General features: G+C 49.6%; 1 protein-coding gene across 1 annotated transcript in view; it reads left to right on the top strand.

Annotated features, from left to right (window-relative positions):
- The first annotated feature begins 3032 nt into the window (after nucleotides 1-3032).
- The window catches only part of AFAP1L2 (actin filament associated protein 1 like 2), a 66773-nt gene continuing 48137 nt past the window's right edge, over nucleotides 3033-21668 (top strand). Inside the window, exon 1 of the mRNA XM_071446171.1 lies at nucleotides 3033-3192. Within this exon, the coding sequence (XP_071302272.1) occupies nucleotides 3177-3192 (16 nt within the window). The 5' untranslated portion in view covers nucleotides 3033-3176. The remainder of the gene's footprint in view (nucleotides 3193-21668) is intronic.

The raw sequence follows: 21668 nt of genomic DNA, 5'->3' as shown, positions 1-21668 counted from the left end.
AATATCTGAGCAATATCTGAGAGAAAACACCCCAGAGAGCAGCTCTGCACTTTCCAGGTCAGGTGTGGCTCTTCCTGACAGTCTCCACCAAGCACAACTCCCCTGAAGTCAGTGGAGGGCACCTGCACACAAGTTCTCAAGGCAGGGTTCCTTTGCTTTCACCACAGAGAGGTCAAGAACCTTCACCACACTTTGTGCCAAGCTTAAACCAGGGAAAAAGCAAAGTAAGTGCAAGCAAAGAGAAGAAAGCCATTTGTCTATTTAGACAAATATAGACATTAAAGACTTTGCTGATGAGGTGTAGTAATCAATAATAATAATCAACAATATTAATGAAACAATGTACACCTGCACAGGGTACTTAGGGAAATTAGAAAAGTGTTTAGCATTTCCAGTGGAGAAAAGAGATGATTTGGATTATGCTACTACACAAGGTATTTAGCAATTACAAAAAACAATTACAAATCATTGTAATTGTTCACAGACTTCATTTAGGCTTCTAAATATATTCTTGATTCCTGCTCTGTTTCACAGGAAGCAAAAGAGCTTAAAGGCAGTAAGTCCAGAGAAGCAGAATGACATGAATTGAAAGCCACAGCATAGTACAGGGAAACTTTAGCCAAAAGTGCCAGTTTCACTAGCAGCCAGACTGCCTATCAGTACAGCATAAATATGCAGGGAAAAAAGGATCAAAACATGTCAACTGCAGTATGAACCTCTGCACTGAATGATAGGATGTCAGCCACATAAAAAAGGGATTAAACAAGATGAGCTTGGCCCTCCAGGGTTTTCACACCTGAGTCATCATTAATGACAATAATCATCATCATTAATAAGCATCACTAATAATAAGAAGGAAAAAGGCAATGAATACATGGGTGTACAGGTAGATGGCTGTTATTTTATTGGCTTCAAGAAGTCCCAACAGGAAAACCAGTTTGCTGTGTTTGCTCTACTTGAGCAAAGTGGTAAACATCTAGATTTCAGCACCAACACTGGGAACATTAATTCCTCATTCTAAACAGGGTCTGGGTATTTCCCAGTTTTATTAAAACCCAGAACACAACAGCCTGTTTGAAAAAGAATACTGCAAAGTATTTTAGGTACTTCCTACTGCAAGAAGAAGAGGGCAAACAGGAAGAACTTGTATTCCTCTGGCATTACTCTTTGGTCCATTGTCACTTGTTCAGCAATTGCCCTGGGCCTAACCAGCAGTCCTGGAATTCCAGAGCATCCTTATCATGGGAAGGGAAGGAAGGGACAAGCAGGGAATGTAAAGGCTCTGGGTCCTGAAGACAGGAATCACAGGTATCTGACATTTTGATCTTTCAAAATCATCTTTAATTAGTTTGTGTAACTGGTATTATCCTTAATTATCCTTGCTCAGTTCAGAATGCCTGCTCACCTGCTTCAAGATCGAGACACACCTCAAAGGTTTGCAAGGCCAAGGCCCACCCTGCTAGATTTTGAAAGCTATAGCCAAGAAACAGCTGGGAAGAGCCCTAGGAGAAGTATTCCTACATGGCAGGCACATTTATTTATTTTTCTCCATTTACTGCAGACTGCTATCTGCTTGCTGGATATGATGGTTCAGGCACTTGGCTTTCCTTGTCTCCTTGTGTGGTGGGTGTGCCCTGGCAAGAGGTGAGAGATGCTCCAGCCTCAGCTCCCTTGAGTGGCAATAGCTCTTTATGCAGCCTTGCTCTTGTATGGAGACTTCCATGTGGCCCAGGTCACTTTCTGGTTCCACAGAGCTCCTCTGAGAGGTGTCACCCCCACCAAGCACTGCCTGGCAGGGTGGGGACAGGAGGGGCACACAGGGACCCAAGGAGTGTCAGGACAGGGCTCTTCCATCCAGCCTGGCTGCTTGCTCTCCATGTGAGCCAGGAGAACTGGCTTATGGCTATTTTCAGAAAATGTAAGGAGGGCCACATGATGGAGCCTTGGGGTGCAGCAGTGACATTTTCCAGGCTACCTTGGACCATGGATGTCAATGGTTTGTGGGCTGACAGCTCCAAAACCTGGCAAATACAGGTTCTGTGAGCCTTCTGTTGGCTTTACCTTACAGGTACCAAGGAGAGCAGTTCATTTTCTAGGTAATGATTGCATATTTTTCCACAGGAACACTGGAGCTGCATACCCAGGTCAGGCCCTTAGCCTCACCTCTTGCTATAAAGGCCCTGTATTAGACGGGTATGGCTCCCTAGTCCCCACACCAGTGTTAATTTTGAAGATAAAATTTCCCCCATAACCCTCATAGACTTTGCTGTTTGTTACTTTCAAAGTTCTCATTATTGATATACACATTAAATTCCTTCAGTGTCTCCACAACTTTAGCCTGAGGTCAGACTGTCACCTGTGCCTCGTATTGAGGTCAGACTGGATGCCCACTTCTCCACGTGTGACTATTTGTGCACTTTGGACATGATATTTCTGGCTGCCACGGCAGCAATCAGGCAAAAATGTCACTGCAGCCCAAGGAGAGGGACACATCCCTGTGAGACTGGCTCTGTCCAGGAGCCAGGTGCTATCAGGAAACCTTAACGAAATCACTGGAAAGAAGAGTGCACATTCAGTGGCTCCGGGATACAGCTACCCCGGCGTGGAAGGAGAACCCAACTTTCCAGCCTGCCAGCCCCGAGCCCAGGTGTGTCTGCCAGGCTCCTGCCTGGGCTCATGGCACCGGGACCACCCATGGCTATCCCGGGATAAGAGAGGCCTTTCCCAAACGTGCCCAAAAGCGTGGGCCTTCCCCAAGCGTGCCCAAAGCCGCACTGCAGCCAGAGGTCAGCATCCCAAACACGGAGCATCCCCAGGAGCCGCTTCCCGCTTCATCCCAGCGCCCGGTGCCCGGCGCTTCCCCTCGGGGCCCGGCCCCACGGCCCGGGCAGGGTCGGCTCGGCGCTCGCAGCTCTCTCCCCACGGCAGAGCCGGTGCCGCTGGCAGCCCGGATCCCGGAGCCGTTCCCGGAGCCGATCCCGGCCAGCTGCGCGCCTCGGGGCGGGGCGGGCGGGCGGGGCTGCTGCTGCTGCTGCTGCTGTTGCGAGCGGAGCCTGCGGAGCGGGGCCGGCCGGGGCAGCCGGCGCTGCTGCTGCTGCGAGCGGAGCGGAGCCTGCGGAGCGGAGCCGTGTCCCGGAGCCCTCGGCGGTCGCCGCGCTGCGGTCCCGCTCATCGCCATGGAGAAGTACAAAGGTGAGGGGATGGGGGCGTCACGCGTGTCCGTGTCCTCGCTCGGGGACCGCCGGGGGCTCTGGGGACCTGCGGGGCGGTGGGCTTCGGGGGTGACAGACCCCTGACACGGGCTCCTGAGGAATGCTGTCCCCCCGCGTCGCAAAGCGGCGCTGGGATGCGGGAGCAGCTCCCGAGGCGATGCTTCCCGAGAGTGGGACCGGGATCGGCTGCGGGGAAGGGTCCCTGTGAGAGCGGGGCGAGCACGTCCTGGGGCCGGGAGGGGCTGTCCCGCCAGCGGGACCGGCGGGGAAAGCGGGGTCCCGCTCCGCCGAGGAAAGGCGGACGGACGGTGGGGACGGGAACTAGCTCCGGGAGAGGCGATCTCCGCCCTGGGGCCGGGGTCAGCTCGGGCGTGGAGGGGAAGCGGTGCCCTCCCGTGGGGCCGAGGTCAGCTCGGGCATGGAGGGGAAGCGGTGCCCGCCCGTGGGTTGGGATCAGCTGGGGGTGGAGGGGAAGCGGTGCCCGCCCGGGATCAGCTGGGGATGGAGGGGAAGCGGTGCCCGCCCGGGATCAGCTGGGGATGGAGGGGAAGCGGTGCCCGCTGGCTGGGGGAGCGATGGGGAAGGTGCGGGGCAGCGCGGGCAGGTCCCACCCGGGGATGTGAAGTCCCTGAGTACCTGCCCCGGGCACGGGGTAGGAAGGGAAAGAGAAGGAGGGAGATGTGGGAAAATTGCACGTTTTATCTGATCCGGACATCGGAACCTTCTTCTGGCACTTAAAAGCAGCGGCTTGTTGCGTTTCTGGAGCCGCTCAGTTGTCTGGCATTGCCCGTTCCGTCTTTGGTCCTAAGCCGCCCATCTGCGCGGGCTTCCCACCCTCCCAGGCGGAACAGGCACGACGTTGAGTGTCCTGTTTTCTAAACACAAACAGTTTTGGTGGTTAGGGAGAGGGTAGGTGAGCAGCTCCCAGCCTTCTCCCTGGCAGGTCTCATCCGGGCTGGCTGTCACCCACAGCCCATTTACATCCCCTCAATCAATGGCTCTGGCGCTTCCTGCGTGATGCTGCTCGGTCCTGAGCACCGAGACTGGCACATCCCAGGTCCGTGCTGCTGTGGGCACTCCTGGGCTCTTTCCAAACATGAGCTCTCCTTGCCAGCTGAGGCGGGAGGAGGTGGGATGAGGTGCCCGGGCACGGAGCACTCGGATGTGTGTGGGTGCTCTTTGATTTCTGCTCCTGCTGATGTGCAGAAACCTCCCCTGGAGGAGGCGGATCCACCCCTTGTGCAGCAGGAGTAAGGCTGCGGTGAATTTTACCTGTTGGGAGGAAATGAGTAACTGCTGTCCTTGTAACTGCTGTCCTTCTCATGGAACTCGAACATTTCAGTGGGGAACTTGGTACTAAACAAAGGTATTTCTGGCAGACCCCATTTGTACTTATTACTATCAAGCCAGAAAGGTTTGCTTACACCTCAGTGGATGCATTTGAGCTAATAGCTCATTTCCTAACGCTGAGGTATCATTTGTGTGAAGTTGACTTTTGCCAGGACTGGGTGTTTTTTTCACTGTGCAATACTTTAGCATTTTGACAGGGCTGGCACTGTGCTGCCTGTTGCATTTTGATCCTTTTCCTCCTTACAACTGGTGCCTGATAAGCACAATAATAACACACTGCAAAAGCGATCTTAAGGATTATATTACAAATCAAATATTGTGTAGTTGGTTTGGTTTCTTTTTTTTTTTTTTTCCAGCCTGGCAGGGTCTGCACAATTCCATTCAGTTCCAGTAGCAAAGCAGTAGATTCATTAAGATTCAGCTATGTTTTGTATAATTTCTTTTTAAATATGCACACTGCTCCCTCAGAGCAGCGGGGATGTTCTGCACATGTGTGATGAATACATAGCGAGCACAACTGATGGCAGAGCCCTGCCAGGGCTTTTTTTGTGTTGGTGTGGGAGCAGGGGTGGTAATGAGGCACCACCAGCCCTGTGGGGCAGCCAGAGGTGACAGCACAGCTGGGTCCGTGCCTGGGAGGTGTCCCCAGTGTGGGGAGTGACCTGGAGCTGGTGAGGTGTGGGGGAAGGCTGGGCTGGGGGAGTTGGGAGCCTTGAGGAGCAGCTGGAGAGGGCAGACAAGTGGGTTGTTATTCATAAGCACCAGGGACATGTGCCTGTTCTGGTGGGGATAACTTGTTGATGCCTTGCTATGGGAAGTCTTCATCCTTGCCCCTTGTGCTTGTGCAGGGAAATCCTGGAATGATAGAGGTGGATGGACTCAAAGAGGGCTGTTGAGCAATGAATTGGTGTTCTGGGAAAATGGATTTGACTACAAAATCTGTCCTACTGCTTATGAAATTAAGTTTGCAATCATCAGCAAACAGCAGCATCCTTCCATTCACCACGGGCAGGGATGTGCAATAATCCAGACTCTGAGGTGGCACGTGCAGGTGTCTCTGCTGTCTCAATGGAGGTGAAGCAGCCACAGGAATCCTGCTGGGTGGAGTGTGCAGAGCTGGGGCTGGCAGGGTGGGACTCGTGGAGTGGGAAGAGCTCAGGCTGTTGGACTTGCATGGTGGGAAGTGAGGGAGAGATTGTGAAACTCTCCTGGGAATGGGTTTCCTTTCCCAGCCACTGCAAATGAGGTCACAAGGGCAGCTGCACAGGAGGACACTGCTGCCTCCTGACTCCTCTCAGGCTGCTGAAGCTCTGAAGGATAATCATGAAGTGCACAAGGGGTTGTTTTTTTTCCTGCCAGGCTGCCCTAAAGAATGTCTGCTGTTGGTGAAGATGCTGTTTACAAAGGCACCTTCTCCCTGTGATTAGGAACTGTGTGTGAGGCAGAAAGAGCAGCAGACCCAGCAGCCCAAGGGGACAAGAGGGAGAACTGCAGGGTGGTCACTGCAGTGACAAGGACAGGGCTGCTGGTCTCTTGCTCCTCCTCTATTTCCTGTGAGTGCTCTCACCCCCTTCCCATGTGTTTTGCCTTTGAATATGGCAACTGTCCCAGCCTGTGCTCCCTGTTCTAGGGGTATTATGGCTTCTTGCCTGCTCCTTACCACGCTTGTCAGACATGGCTGGCTGGTCTGTGACCAAGCATCTGCAGACCCCAGGAGGTGCTGAGGGCACTGTTGCTGCTGAAGGATGTGCTGGGGACACCTTCATTTACCTGCCATCTCTGTCAAGTGCTCTCAGACTGACACCCCTGTCACCTCAGTCATGGGTGATGCAGCCCTATGTTCGTAGTCTAAAATGTTAAGTGATGTGAGCATGGAGAGTTTTGTAAAATTATTACTGTGTTTTAAATGTGTTAGAGGTCTGTAATGGTAATCAGAGCAGCTTCCAGCCCAATTCTTCAAAGAGAAGTGTTTGGCATTCATGTTTTACTATCTCTGTTGAGCAAAGATTCAAGCTTCACATTCCTTGTCAGAGGGTCCTTGGGAATGTTTGCAGTGTTCCTCCAAGGAGATGAACATTGTTTGCCCATGAAGGAGAGGTTGTCTTCTTAACAGAAATCAACAGGTTAGTGTTGATAAGGAGTAAAATGGTGACTTGGTAGAAAGAAGTGTTTGCTTGCTAAGTTAACATGTTTTAACTGGGAGGGCAAAGGGGGTGGGTCTGTTTAGGACTAGGGCACATGTTCTTGCACATACAAAGGGATATGCTTGGGGTTAGACTGAAGAGTGGAGACATGAATGAAGGACAAACCCTGGTAACAATCTGAGGTGCTTTATAAACTGTTGTTAATCAGAGCTGCAAATGGATTGATTCATATGAACAAAATCTGGTCTGTCTGCAGACATATGTGGTTTCTCCCCAGCTGATTGTCCACACAGCTGTTGTGTCTAACTCATTGTCTTGGTGTAGCAACTGGAGAAAGCAGGGCATTACTGCTCTGTGCCAAACCCAGTACAGCTTCCAGCTGCTGGGCTGAGCCTTCTTTTAAATGCAGATGAAAATTAGTGTCATGCATAACCTCATAACATACACAGTAACTCTCACTTATGAGAGAGAGACCCTGCTTGGTTTTGGAGAATGGAACAGACTCTGTTGGGGAGTAGACAGCAGGAGTACAGAGTTGTTTACTCTGCAGGGCCTGAGGACATGAAGCTTTTTTTCTGGAACTGAAACCACAGCCTGTCTCAAACATCTGCCATGCCCACCCTTCCAAGCCATCCCACCTGTGCCAGTGCAGCCCTTCTGTCTGTTCTAGCACAGCTGCGTTTCTTGTTCAGACAGGGCACACGAGGATGCTCTGAGCTGTGTTATGTGCACACAAGGCTCTCCAGTGCTCCCCACACCAGGACAGGCTCACTGCAGATGGGCTCTGGAGATGCTGGCTTCAGCCCCATTCCATCAGCAGCCATGGCCCTTGGGAGGTGTGCGTGTAAATGCCAGGTTTGGGGGGCTCCTTTTGATACCCCAAAATGATCTCTGGGGATCCTCCATCTCTTGTGAGCAAGGGGCAGGGATCCATGGAGTGAAGGGCAAGGGAGCAGTACCCCTGCTGCTCTGGGGTCTGTGCCCCATCTGTGTCACTACCAAAATTGCCAAGAGCCCTGCTCCTAAAGCCAGAAGAGACGCTTCCTTCCTAAAAGAAGGGAAAATAAGAGGATAAAAGCTATGGCTTACAAGCTCTGAGCCTTTGGGCATCTGCTTTTGGAGTGCCCTAGACAAGGGCATCTAGGGCATCTTTGCCCTTCCTTTACCTTTGTGTGTAAGCAAAACCCTTTCCTCCCCACAGCTTCCCCTCTCCTGGGAGCTGGCTCTGTGTGCCTGGCTGGGGCTGGAGGCTCTGCCTGAATGAGGGCATTGTTCCTGGGCTCTCACTGATGGCTTTCACTGAACACCCACAGGCAGCAGCACAGGGAGTGTCTATGCAAAAGTGCTTGTACTGCTCTAGCTGGGGCATGGCTGGCTCTGCCAGCTCCAGCAGCAAGGAGGGCTGGGGGCAGGCAGGCAACTGGGCAGCTCGTGAGCACCAAAGCCACACAGGCTTTAAAATCTGAATTCTGGACACCTGCTCAGCTGCATACGTGTTCCTCAAGGTTTCCATCTCAACATAAAGTACATATGAAGGGTTTAGTGATTTGTCTGAGTCCTTAAGATTTCATGGCAAATTCAGGACCTGAATCCCAAGCTCCTTCATCAATGGCCAATTCTGTCCTTGCAACCATCCTCCCTAGATCAAGGGAAATTAGGGATCCTGTTCTTTTGAGAAGTCTTTGTAAACTCTAATTTGCTGTACCCTGTGGACAGGGAGGATTAATGTCATGCAGGGAAGTGCATCTTCAGGCAATAGCAACCAGAGAGCCCAGAGCTGTAGGGGACATCTTGGGGAACCAAAATTAAGAGGTGCACCTATGATCAGAGGGGATGCAGAGCATGTGCACCCAGGGCATGGGTGTTCCTCTTTGAAGCTGTCTGGCTGAAGCACAGATCCAGACCCAACAGGTGAATTGGGATCCTACAGTCACACAGCCAGTTTGATGACCTGCATATTATTGTTTACTTCATCATTGAAGTTGAGTCATTTGTGCTTTTCTTTTGGGTCAACAGACAAGACAGACTGGTCCAGTCTGTGCAGCAGCCTGTCAGCACAGCTCTGTGGGTCAGAGATGAGTCTGACAGGGTCTTGTTCCAAGGAACTGCTGGTGCAGGTGCTCATGAGCCACTTCCTGGGGTGGTGGTGGATTGGGAAGAAGTGAACTGGCAAATTCCCTGGTAGCAGCTGAGAGAAGGCCATTTCCATTGGAAGAGCTATGCAGCCCTGTGAAGAAGAGGGATTAAACTTCTTGCTGTGTGCCATGGTGCATGGCTAAAAACCTTGTGTGAACTGAAGGAATGACTGCAGGAGCTCACAAACGAAAGAAGTGCTCAGCAGGAAGCCACTAATACCCTGGTACCCAACGTTCTTACTACTTTTTTTTTAAATAAAATTACTAGATTTACTTGAATCCAGGGAGCAGAGCTTTAGGAGGGAAAAGCCTCCAAGACAAACAGGAGTTGCTCAGGGTGGCCAGAGGAGCTGGGGCCCTGGCACAGCTCAGTGCAGCAGTGCTGGCACTGTGCCCCCTGAGCCCAAACCCCGCTGGGACAGGGGACAGCCAGGGCTGCAGCCACCCAGAGAGGCTTCCCTTGGGGCTGGTGGGCCAGGCTGGGAGAGCAGCCCTTGCCTGAGGAGCTGGGAGCAGGGCAGTTCCTGCCACAGGCCTGGGAAATGCGCTGGGTTGGTCTGAAGTTCAAAGGACAAGGGCCAGGACTTATGAAAATACATTTCCCCTCCGCCCCTCCGCTGACCTGTCGCTTTCTGCATGGGCAGAATTCCATAGAAAGCAAGCCTGAGGATGGTTTGGAGCATGGCAGTGTTGTCTTTGGTTGTAAACAGCTCTGTCTGGAAGTAAATATCTCAGAATTATGGGATCAGACTGAAACTCCCACATAACATACAGACTTGGCCACTTGCAATTTAATGAAAGTATTTCCCCTCCTTGGGTGGACTGTGCTCTGTGTTGCATAAAGAATTTCTGATGTATTTCTTTTTCTTTTTTTTCTTTTTGCACTTTGGATCTGCTTAGGATAAAATTATAGCACAAATCTTAGAAAAGCCTGGGAAATAGGGATTCACAAGTCCTAGCTGGCAGTTTAGCCTGTGGGCTTCTTACTTCTGAGTGTAGGAATCTCCTCCAGAGATAACCAGGAGCAGTAACTGCCCCCAGCACTGGTGTGATGCATGTGAGGTTTTTTACTTCCTTTTGTGTTGTAGGAGACTGAATCTTTAAAAAAAAATCTTTTGATTCCCAATTTTGCTAATAATTAATGAGGCTTTCCAGAGCTGGCACTGAGTTTGGAGTGTAGAGGTGGCAGCTAAGCAGTTGGGATGCCTTTTGAAGAAGTTTGCATAACACTTTGGCAGCAGTGCTTTGAAAGAGGTGGTTCTGAGCCAGGAGATTCTTTTACAGTGTGTGCTGGAGCCCTTCCCTCTTGGCCTGAGCGAGATGGGGAGCAAGTCTTGGTCTGCTGCAAGGAGGGGATCTCTGTCCTGCAGCCTGTGTGTGCTCTGAGGCAGCCAGCCCAGGCAGGTGCTGAGGGGAAGTGTGTGTGCAGCTCCTGGGAGATGAGATAAGGTATCTGCAGAGGGATCTCTGATCCAGGGTCTCTCTGCAGATCTCATCATTGCTGTTTGTCACTGCAGAGAGTGACAGCTATTGAGGCTGGGAAGAACGAGCTGGCTCAAAGAGAACCTGAGTTGCACAAGGCCACATGATATCACAAGTGGATTTTGCTGAAAGTCCTCCACAAGTGTGTGTGAAATTTGGGGCTTTCTTCTGCTGAGGAATGCACCCGAGCCAGCTGCAGCCTTCCAGTAGCACTGTCAGTTTGTCATCTCTGGAAGGAACCCATGGGTTTGTTCAGACAGTCCCAGTGCCAAGCAGCTCTAACTCTGATGGTCCTGCTGGGAAGGAGCTGGAATCAGTAGAATGCAGAGAGACTGTTGGGTGCCTGCTGGTAACAACAGGTACGTGGCTGTAGCACGTAGGGGGCCAGCACTTGTGGGAGTTGGGGCTGAATTTAAAAGTGGAGATGGGGCCAGCCCAGACTTGTGCAGTGGCTTGTGGCAGCTGGAGGCTGTCTGCTCCATCCATCCACCCCATCAGCAGCTCCATCCAGGCTGCCTGCCTGGGGAGCACGTCCTGTCTCCTCTGTGTCAACCCAGCATCTTCAAGGATCTTTTGTGTTCCACTGCAGTCTCTAAAAATGTGCCACGTAGTCTTGAGTGGTGGGAACGTCTGCTCTTTTTATTGTCATACTTTTCTGACTTCTCCCTGGCTCTGGGGAGTGCAGCATCAGGCAGCAAGCTGGGATTGTAGTGTACAGATTGTACAGCGTTCAGTTCCACATCTGCTGAAGGATTGCTTGGTCCTGGTAGCTGCTGAAATGTGATAAAGAAGAAGAGAACACTCAGATTAATTGAGCTCAGTTAACAAAGCAGCTGAGCTGTCTTTACCTTGCTGTGGTTACCTGGGCAGAGGGGTGGGATGTGCATTCCTATCACTCAGCCACAGCCTGGGGTTTTTTCCCCCTGTTGGGAATTCAGTACACAAGCACAGGGCTGCATCTCTCTTGCTAAGAGATGCTTTTGTGTGTGAAGTTGTGTACTCTAGGTCTGAGTGGAGGTGCCAGGCAAGCCTGGCTGCCTCCAGTGGTCAGGAGCCCTCCTCCCCAAGCCTGAGGTAACAGACAGCAGGGACACACTGGCACAGTGGCTCTGGCTTCACCATCCACTGCTGCAGGGGTCTGGAGTCTCCTGGGCAGCAGGGTGGCTACGTGCTTTTCCTCCTGGATTTTTTCAGTCCATGTGGGTTGTTTACCTCATCTGGGACACGTTGCACTGGGTGCCTGGGGCTCTAGGTGTAGCCAGAGCAATGCCTGCAGGGGCTTTTGGAGTTCAGCAACCTCACCTGTCTCGTTGGAAGACAGTCACAAGTGCCCCAGAGCTGTGCAGTCACCAGTGCAATGTGCATGTGACAGTTTTGGATGGTTTTGGTTTTCTCCCACACCACTGTTTGTGCTCCACACTTATTTGTGTGTCTTGCTCCTCTGAGCAGCAGTGTCAGAGCTGAATGCAGCTGCTGGTGAGCCTGTGCAGGGTCACAGTGACTAAAAGCCCTAAAAGCCAGTGCAGGGTCACAGTGACCTAAAAGCCAATGACCTCTGGAATAAGTCAGTCATGTCTGCAGAGCAGCTTCTTCACCCTTCACCCACCAATTCATCCAGCAATGCCTCCTCCAGCCAGGCTGTGAAAAAGCTGTAGGAAGACATGAGGACTGAACTTTCATCATGGTCCTAACCAAGGGTTACTGGATTCTGTCTATAACTTAAGTAATCATAACAGTAAGGAGTTAATAATATAATCAGTTTCTGCTCACAAGGGCCTGTCTTGTTTCAACAGAAGTCAGCTACCAAACTATTTAGCAAAACAACACTTGTAAATGATTTATTCTTGAGTTAAGCATGGTATTATTTTATATAAACACAGATTTTCATTATTGCTTCAACTTTATTCTGTTTTCTCTCTACTAGTCGTGTTACAGGAAGCACACACAAATCCATGCACAGTCTCTTGCCTTTCTCTAATGAGCAGTGCTAGCTGATGATATTATCTAGTTGCCTATGTGCCACATCAGTTTAATTTGCTATAGCTAGAGTTTTGAAATTGTCCCCTTCATGAGATGATGCTTCTTGGAAACTAGGTTGTCTTCCAGTTGTTGAAAGGAATTATTGACTTGTTTGGTGCTGGCTGCCCTAATACAGTTCTGTGCAGACCATGTAACTGATTAAAGTGTGTCAGAAAATTATCAATGCTCCAAGTGTGGTTTGGCTTATGTTTGAGTCCATGTGAGCTCCAAGGTCTGGTTCTAGGAAAATTCACCAGTAAATCAATCACAAAGTGTATTAATTATGCCAACATATACTCTTGATTTCTGGGCTATTGAACTGTAATTCTGTCTGACTGTGCTCCACAGCCCTGGAGACGCTGCTGATGTGGTCTGTCATCCGAGCACTTGGATCATGGTGGCCTGTCACACTCTCAACAGGCTCTTGCTTTAATCACCAGGAAATGCCAAAATACTGATGGACTCTCTTTGTATGGGTTGCACTGGTCTGTGCTGAGCCAGTGTGAGCTGGCAGTGTGTGAAGCAGAGCAGACCTGGGTGAGGGTGCTTGAAGCCTGAGCCTGTTGGCATCCTGCACTGGTTAACTTCTGCCAGTGTAGTTTTCCTATCAGGTTCTTCCAACAGATGCTCTCTAAGTGTAGACGAGATCTATTTCTGGAAATTGAAGTGGGAGTTGGCAGAGTGGGGGGAAGTGAAATGGCAATCAAAATTCCCATACTTTATCCTAAAGGCTGAATTCCCACGTCTGGCTGAGAAGAGAAACAAATGCTTTCTAGACCCAGGAGGCTCAACATTCCCCGAAACAGAATGATTTATTTTTAATTCTGATAGTTCACTGGAGCTCTTAAACCAAAAGAGCAGTGACAGTTTTATTGTACTTAGAAATAAAGGCAGCAAGCTCTGGGCCATGCTGAGGCTGAAAAACCTGGAGTGCTGTAGGAAGGGAGAGGGCAGGTTCATCCATTTGATCCCTACTGAATCCACAGCCAGAGCATGGCCTGAATTGCAGGGGCAGCACCCAGAGGCAAGGTTTGGCTCTGGCTGGAAATCTGTGTGGAACAGCACAGGATTTCACGTTGGTGTTTCTTTGGATTGGCTACGTCAGCCTTCCTTCAATTCTTTGGCCTAAATAATGGAATCCCCTAAGCTTATATGCTGGTTTTTGTTTTGTTTTGTTTTGTTTTTCATTTGCTGCTGATACCATTTCAGCTATGGTCAGTCTTTTTTTCTTGTGATGGTAAGTTACAGCTCTGACAGGAATGCTGAAGCCATGGGGACTGACAGGAGCACAGATGGGCGTTAAGTACGTTGTGTGAGAGGGACTGAAGAACATAAATAGGGTGTCCTATTAGTGCTGTGCAGGGGATAAAATGGACCATCCTCGTGGTTAACATAGGCTGTTGGCTGTCCCTTTGGAACTGGCATTGTCCCAAAACCAGGATAAGAGCCATGGACTGTTGGGTACCCCTTCCAGGTCACACGTTCTTACACTTTTGGCTGCTCGGTGTCTCCATTAAAAATGTGTAGGTCTGGATGATGCTCCAGGGCTTTCTTTAAGGTATTCTTCTAACATTTAACCCTGATCAGACAATCTCACTCTGACATTCTGGTTAGCTACAAAATCTTTGCAGTTGGCTTTTGTTCCCATGCTGGATTGAGGTTTTTTTTGGAAATGCTCTGTTTCCAGCATATGTTCTTGTTTTTCCTGATAAACATGCATGTCTGTTGGCCCACATTTAGATGAGGTGGAAAGGGCCAAATTAATTCCTGGTGTCATTCCAGCATAGTCAGTGGGCTGACCACAAAGATCAGACTGGGTCTAAGATTTACACTGGATTGACTGCAAGTTTTGCCAATTTTTACTGATCCATTACCTAACTGTATCTCTGGTGCAATTCATAAAGATGCCTTTGAATTTAGCATAATTAAAGCTGATTTGTTATAGAGGAGGGATGAAGAGCTGACAAGTCCTTAGCCAGGCAGACATGCTCAGAATTCCAGGTGCTAAAGGCACTGACGTGGCTGACCCTTGCTCCAGACCAGTGTCTGGACTGTGTTAGTTATTTGGACCATGAAAGATGAGGAGATTCTGCCACACTGGAGACATACTCTGTGAAAATGCAGCCAAATCATCTGTGGACACTTCAGCAAGGACATTGTCACCTTCCCTGATCCTCTAGGCTGAAGCCTTTCCAGCTTCTGATGGAATAGTGCTGCTGGGAATGCTTGCTTATCCCGGATTCTGGGATGGAATTTCAAATTTTCTTTCACCCATTGATGGCATGATTGCCATTCCTCATTCATACAGTTGTTTTTTTGTTGGTTATTCACAAATGTGCAGGCCTGCTCTGCCATCATACTGACAGAAGGAAGGAAAATGTTCTATTTTGAATATGGAAAGGGAGGTGCTGCTTAGCACAGACAGAACTGGCTTCTAGATGAAAGAGTCGAATACCAAACTGTTTTGTTTCAGTTTGAGCAGGACAGGCTTTGATCTAGAGAAGATGACTCAGTCAGTAGCAGGGAGCAATTCTTTATAGTGCATTTAGAAATGAAACCTGGAGATTTAGGCTATGATGGCTTTGACACATCAGTCATAGCATATATTATGTGAAAATGAAAACCATAAACATCTGAAATGAAGTGTGGAGGCTTTTCTGAAGAGAGAAAAAACCCGTTTCTGATATTGGTTGCCAAGAGTTTTCCTCAAGTCAGAAAGGACTGGGGGTGGGGTAAGATCATTCCAATTGCGATAGGAATAATGAGCAGTGTGGACAAAGCAGGAAGGGGAAAGACTTCCTGCAGTGCAGCTCAAGCCAGAGGTGGGGCCAGGATGAAAACTGGGATCTCCTGGCCTCAAGTCAGGCTCCATACTCCATCTCTGCTGCCTGCCCTTCACCCTGCCCCGGTGCCTCATCCCCTGTGTCACCTCTGACAGAGCTCTGGCTCGGGAGGCGGCCGCGCTCAGACCCCGCTCGGTCACTGGGCTGGCTCCTCTTGCACAGAGCAGGGATGGCCAGATCCCTGCTACTGAGCTGCTTTCATCCCGAGCCAGGTGACAGCCCTGATCAATGCAGCTGTGTTCTGTGGCACTGCAGCTGGCCAAACAAACACAGCTGCAGCACGCCTGGGTCTCTGCTGCACACCCGCGTGGAGCGAGGGCCCTGCGGCGTGGCCAGTGTCCTGGGGATGTGGTGAAACACATCTGGCTCCACACCACGGGCTGCTGGCAGTCCCCAGTGGGGAAGCAAAGTGTCCCTGGTGCTCATTATTTCTGCAGCTTTATTCTGCATCCAGCCCCTGATTCGTCATTTTGCTCTGCGCCGCTGTCCTGTGTAAGCTAACAAAGGGGTCTGTGCCTGAAGAATGTGTCCTGGTTCTTCTTGGTGGCTGCATGCAGGAGGCGATGGGGGCTTCTTTGGCACAGTTGCCTTGTGAAGTATCCTGCTGCTAAGAGTTTGTTTCTGCTGAGGCTGAGAAGTTTATTTCTCCTCAGACTCGCAATCCCACCTCCTCACCTGCACCATCTCTGGCGTTAGTTCCCCTTCTCACCAGCAGGCAGCTCTTGATTTTCACAAGGTTCTTATTCTGCTGGCTTGACTTGACAGCCTGGGCAGTGATGGGAGCAGGGTGCTGGGGCAGGGAGCCAGTCTGTTGGGTAGCAGAGCTCTGTCAAGTGGGCTCACTTGGGATGCTGCAGATGTGCAGGTGCTTCAGTGATGCCTGGGAGCAGGACTCACCTGGCCTGTCTTGTAGCCCTGGTCACAGAATTTGTTACAAAATAGGAGTCTGATTAGGTGGCCCAAGCTGTGCAGGTTTGGAGGTGACATATCTCCTCCTAGAGAGAGAAAAGATCCTTTAGGTCATCTAGTTCATCCCATGGTCTGGAGAGTGTGCATCTTCTGATGGTCTCCCCATTTGAATGCAAAATATTCCCAGTGAGGTCACTTGCTTCAGTACTTCTAAGGATTATTCCATGGTCTGGAAGGTCCTGTTACCCTTATGGGTGTGATGTGTAAGGGCATCAGATTACTCAGATTGGATGTATATAATGGGAGAATCAGATAATTTCCTTGCTTGGCAAGGCAAACAAAAAGCCATTTTCACTGATGCCAGAGAGCAGCCAGTGCTGTGGTGTGAGAGCTGGAGACAGAGTGTCTGTATCAGGAGGTATGCTGAGGATGCAGCTACCCACGTTCCCTGCTGTCCCCAAATCAGAGCTGTCCTGGCTCTGGGTCAGAGCCACCTGCCCTCAGCAGGCTGTGGCTGTCCCCCTGCAATGTCAGAGTGCAGCTTGTCAATTTGCTGTGAGAGTGAGAGCAGAGGCTGTGCTTGGAGAGGGCTCAAGGCTTGAAGGCAGAAAGTGTTGAGAGCGTGGCTGGAGGGCAGCAAGGTCTGGCCAGGCGCTGGCTGAGCTCAGGCAGGCACCAAGGACAGGAGGGCTCTCTGCTCCCTGCAGCTCCTGGGCAGCCCCAGCAGCCTCTGGCAGGGTGAGCAGCTGGGAATGACCTCTGGCAGGTGTGGAACAGAAGGACTGTGCTCCTTCCTCGAGGAGAAGGGAGCAGGGCCACAGGTGCTCTCATGCTGGGCTGTGTGGGAGGGAGGTGGCACCTGCTGCCCATCCTGCACTGGAGAGGGCTGAGAGCTCCCAGATGTCATCACATCCTTCTCTTCCTCTCCAGCTTCCCTTTGCACATACCATTATGATGATTTGTGTTGCTGATACATTTCCAGGAACTAACACCCATTTTCAAAGGCCTGCAGAGGCAGAAGGAGTTCCTTTCTATGAAGGAGCAGATGGTTAATTTTATATTTTAAAAGCCTTACTGTGGGCAGTGGCTCTCCTGCCACAGAAAAGGCTTTTTCAACCCAGGGATCCTTCCTTTAGATTATATCTTTTCCCTGAATTCAAGCCTTTCCAATAGAATAGTTTAAAATGTCTTTTTGATGTTCCCTTGTTCCAGTTTACTTCTGTCCTGAGTGCATAGAGCTGCCTTTGCTGTAAAAGAAGATTGTGAAAATTAATGGCTTTACCCAGTGGCATTGCATGAATGTTAAAGGAAAAATGTTTTCTTGTGAGTAGCACTGGAAATGTGTATGTTCTCAGAGAGACTGGAAATGTGGGCTCCAGTCCTCCAGGAAATGAGCTGAGCCAGAGGTGTTACTGGGTGTTTTCTGAGTGGATAGTTTTACAGATTCCTCCCTGTTGGGTGGGACACATGCAGTGAGAATTTTCATCTGCAGCCATAAAACTGTAACCTTTACAATCACCTGGGGTTTTTGGACAACACTTAGATCTCATAAAATCAATGTTTATGAATTATAAATAACAGTAAATGTACCTAAGGACTTGGGTGCCATGATGGGTATTAGCTGCTCTTAATGTATGTTGTAACAGAATGGAACTTCATAATTGGGGGCAATCCTTTGAGCTCTAGGGATGTCCATACTGCATGGAGGTCTCTTAGATGGAAGGAAATTGATGTGATAAACATATCAGGAAACAAAAAAACCCCAAAAAATCTGTAGAACTTTCTGCTTGCAGCAAAGGCCATACTTTTTAAGCATAGGACAAAGAGATAATAAATTATAAATTCAGCAGGGAACAAGGAAGTCATGTAGCAACTGCAAAAGATCCAAACATATGGAAAATTCAATTCTGTGGAGAATTAAGTCACTATTATGTAATCAGGATCAATGGAAATGAGCTGATGTCAGTATTGGACTGGCTTAATGCATGGGTGGAAAATTGTGTTGTCCCAGTGAAGCCTGCTAATAGGAGTGGAAGCTCCATGTATGTGGCATGCCCATTAGCTGTTGGGTTTTTTACCTAGGAGGGGCCTGATCCAAGCCCAGCAGAAGTAAATAAGCTTTCCAATAACCTGAAACCCATTTAGGGTATGAAGATAGAAGATCTGTATGAGGTGGCAAACAGTGAGAGCCTGGGATGCACATGTACCTCATACTGCTTGTCAGGGTGAAACTTCCCTCTTTTTTTTTATGCATCTGTAGGAACCTTTTGCACTGCAGGTTAGCTGTGTGTCCCTCCAGGCTGGGCCACAGTGGCCTGACAGCCTTGGAAAGGCCCTGCCCAGGTAGGGGCCCAAACCTCCAGCTGGACTGGCAGGGGGAGAGAGGGGTGTCCCTTGTGCCCAGGGCTGTCACAGACACATTTTCTGAAAAATCCTTTCCTTAGGATTTTTTTCTCCTGAGAAGCTGAGAGGCCTCAGGAACAAAATGTAACCAATGATTATCTGCGGCTGTGGAATGCAACAGGTGCATCTGGGATTGGTCTCGTGTGGTTGTTTCTAATTAATGGCCAATCACAGTCAGCTGGCTCGGACTCTGTCTGAGACACAAGCCTTTGTTATCATTCTTTCTTTTTCTATTCTTAGCCAGCCTTCTGATGAAATCCTTTCTTCTATTCTCTTAGTATAGTTTTAATATAATATATATCATAAAATAATAAATCAAGCCTTCTGAAACATGGAGTCAAATCCTCATCTCTTCCCTCATCCTATGACCCCTGAGAACACTGTCACACAGGGCAGGGGACTCCAGAAGGGTTGGACACCAATAACATTGCAAAAGTGCCCAAAGACCCTCCTGACCCTCCTGTGTCATGCCTGTGGTCCTGTGAGACACAGCATGTGGTGGGAAGGGATGCAGAGCAGAAGAGCAGCTCCTGGAGGAGGGCAGGCAGCCAAAGCACCTGGCAGGGTCCTGTGCTTGATGTTCTGTTGTGACAGGGCTTGGCAGCAGCAGCAGCAGCTGGGCTTGGAGCTTGTCCCTGAAAATAAGCCATCATTAGCCTGGCAGCTGTGCAGGGAGCAGCAGAACCTGCTCCTTGGCAGGAGCGTGCTCTGGTTGGTGCCACTGGCCTGGGGAAGGAGGGGCAGCAGTGCATCCTCCTGGGTGTGCTCTGGGCAGTGTGAGGGGCTTGGCAGCACAGGAGTGCACCCTGCCACAGAGCCTCCCTCCTGGAAAAGGTGCCTGGCTTCAGCAGGAGCTGTTCTTCTGTGGCCATGGGCTGTCAGGCACTTTGCTGGTGCTGAGAGTCCAGCCAAGCATCCCTGCTGCTGGTTTGAGAGCCAGGAGGAAGCCTGGGGGAGGTTCTGAGTGTGGTGGTTTTGTGGGGATTCTTTATGGTTGGTTGGGTTTCAGTGGCTTTCTTGTCTGGCTTGGTAGTGAGGATAATGGGAGGACAGAGCCTGTGAGGATTTAGTGAGAAGTGCATGCTCTGGCTACCTGGGACCCTGGCAGGGCTCAGGACACTGCACTGGGACTCACTGGAGGTGTGTTTGAGTGATCAGCATCAGGAACAATATTAACTAGCAGAGACCTTCTGCTGGGAAGCAATGGGCTTCATGAGAGACTTTTCCCCACCTGAACTAGGTTTGATATTCTGGAGTGTTACTGTGTACAAAAACATGCCTCTGAACCAACAGATCAGGGAAAAATGTCAGCTGTTAAACGTTAGTGGACGGAGCTGTCACATGAGCTGGGTGTGTGGGTGGTTTCCAATTAAGAGATGCCAGAGGTAGGGAGAGTAATGAGATAAAAAGTAGTGGGAAAGTCTGACCTTGACAGTGTCCAGTCCAGTGAGAGCCTGAAGGGCAGGTTGGAGCCAGTGAGGTTCCTAACTGGGTCATCAGAGTGGGGGACCTTGAGCTGCCAAACACTGGAGAGGGGAGCTGCAGGACCTGCTCTGCCCTAGCCAGGCTCTGCTCTGGTTGCTCTGTGCTGGCTCTGACTGTCAGACCACCCTCTGAGCTGATTCATCTGGCCAGCCTGATGGGGGGAAAAACACCCACAAAACACAACAAAAACCAAATCCTTTTGTTGCTGCATGTATCTTGCCCTGAATGAGAATGGATGTGGCTCATCAGCAGCTCAGGGGGGAATCCACTGTAAGTGCAAGGAAGGGCTGATGCAGCATAGCCAAAGGCAGGCAGAAGGAAGAGGACAGAGTAGCACCGGGATCACAGTAGCTCTATGGGGTCCTTGTTGGGAAGGGTTATGGGTTTATGGAAATAACCTTGATGTTTCCCAAAGTGAATTTATTGAAAAGATACAGAAGGGACAATGACATGAAGAGAGCAAACAGTTCCTTAGACATTTCTTTTGCATTTCTAGAAGGCCTGTTTATTTTAACTCAAGAAATATCCTCTGTGATAAGGAATAATCCCTCCTAAAATCACGTTAGAGAGGTGAAGGCACCCCTGGCTTTGTGAGCAAGGTTAAAGTGGTGTTGTCTGTGTCCCACCCAGCAGCTTTGCAGATTCATTGAAAGTGGCCAGTCTTTCCTGAGAAACAGCTGCTCAGAAATTTGGGAGGAAAAAATATTTTATTCCTCACATTTTGGTGGATTTGAGGCTGACCAGCTGGTTGAGAAGCCTGCCAAGGCTCCACACTGTTGTGGAAATGTACAGTAACTGGGCAGAAGTAGCTTTAAGCCCTTTTTGGACTGAGGGGTGAAAATGTCTCAATGCTGGAAAGCTGTTGAATGTCTTTTTCACTGTAGAAATAAATCAGGAGGAATTGTGCTGCCTTTGCCAACAAACTCATTTTGGGGAATTCACTGTCCCTGTTTGCACAGGACCTCTCATGCTCTGCTCGTTGCTGGAGCTGTCTGAGCCCTCCAAAGCCCTCATGGTGTTAATGTCTGTGTTTGAAACACAATTTTCAACCTGAAAAACTGCTTCTTAAATTACACTTTTTGACTGATTGTACACATATTCTGTGATATTTCCATCTGAGAAACAAATTATCAGAATATTGATGAAATTTTCTCACTGACTTCAAGGAAACTAGGCCCTAGATCTGTCAGTCTGGGTTAAACCAGGAAAGACAAACAGAAGATCTCTGTCAAAATGACTTTGTGCTAGCAAATGCAATTTCTGTGCTTCCCTGAGTAAACTATTCTGATTTGCTTTTTTCCAGCTCTCTTCCTACCCACAACAAGGAGAAAAGTTTACATGAAGTATTTTGACTGCTGTAAAGCAAAGATTTTGTTAGCTGTAAATAGAAAAGAAATATGTGTTCCCCAGTCTTAAAGCCTGTCTCTGAATGGAAAACTGGATATTTCCTGGCTTGGGATGCAGTGGGGGTAGTCAGCTGTGGGGAAGGTCTTGTCCAGCCCAGTGTGCCCAGACTGGGATATTATGGTCCAAGGGGGTGGGCTGTGGATGGGTGGGCTAGCAGATAGGTAAAGAACTGGCTAAATTTTGGGGCTGAAGAAGAAAAAAGATTATGGTTTGTGTTCTAGCTGAACTCCTGCCTTTGGGAGGTGTGGAAAGGGTGTGTGGAAAGGGCCCTTGCCTGGG

This window comes from Agelaius tricolor, unplaced genomic scaffold (assembly GCF_023055355.1).
Source record: "Agelaius tricolor isolate 1412-34295 unplaced genomic scaffold, bAgeTri1.0.p SCAF_22, whole genome shotgun sequence".
NCBI lineage: Eukaryota > Metazoa > Chordata > Aves > Passeriformes > Icteridae > Agelaius > Agelaius tricolor.
The sequence above is the reverse complement of the archived record's forward strand: the minus strand, read 5'-3'. Positions and strand labels throughout refer to the sequence as shown.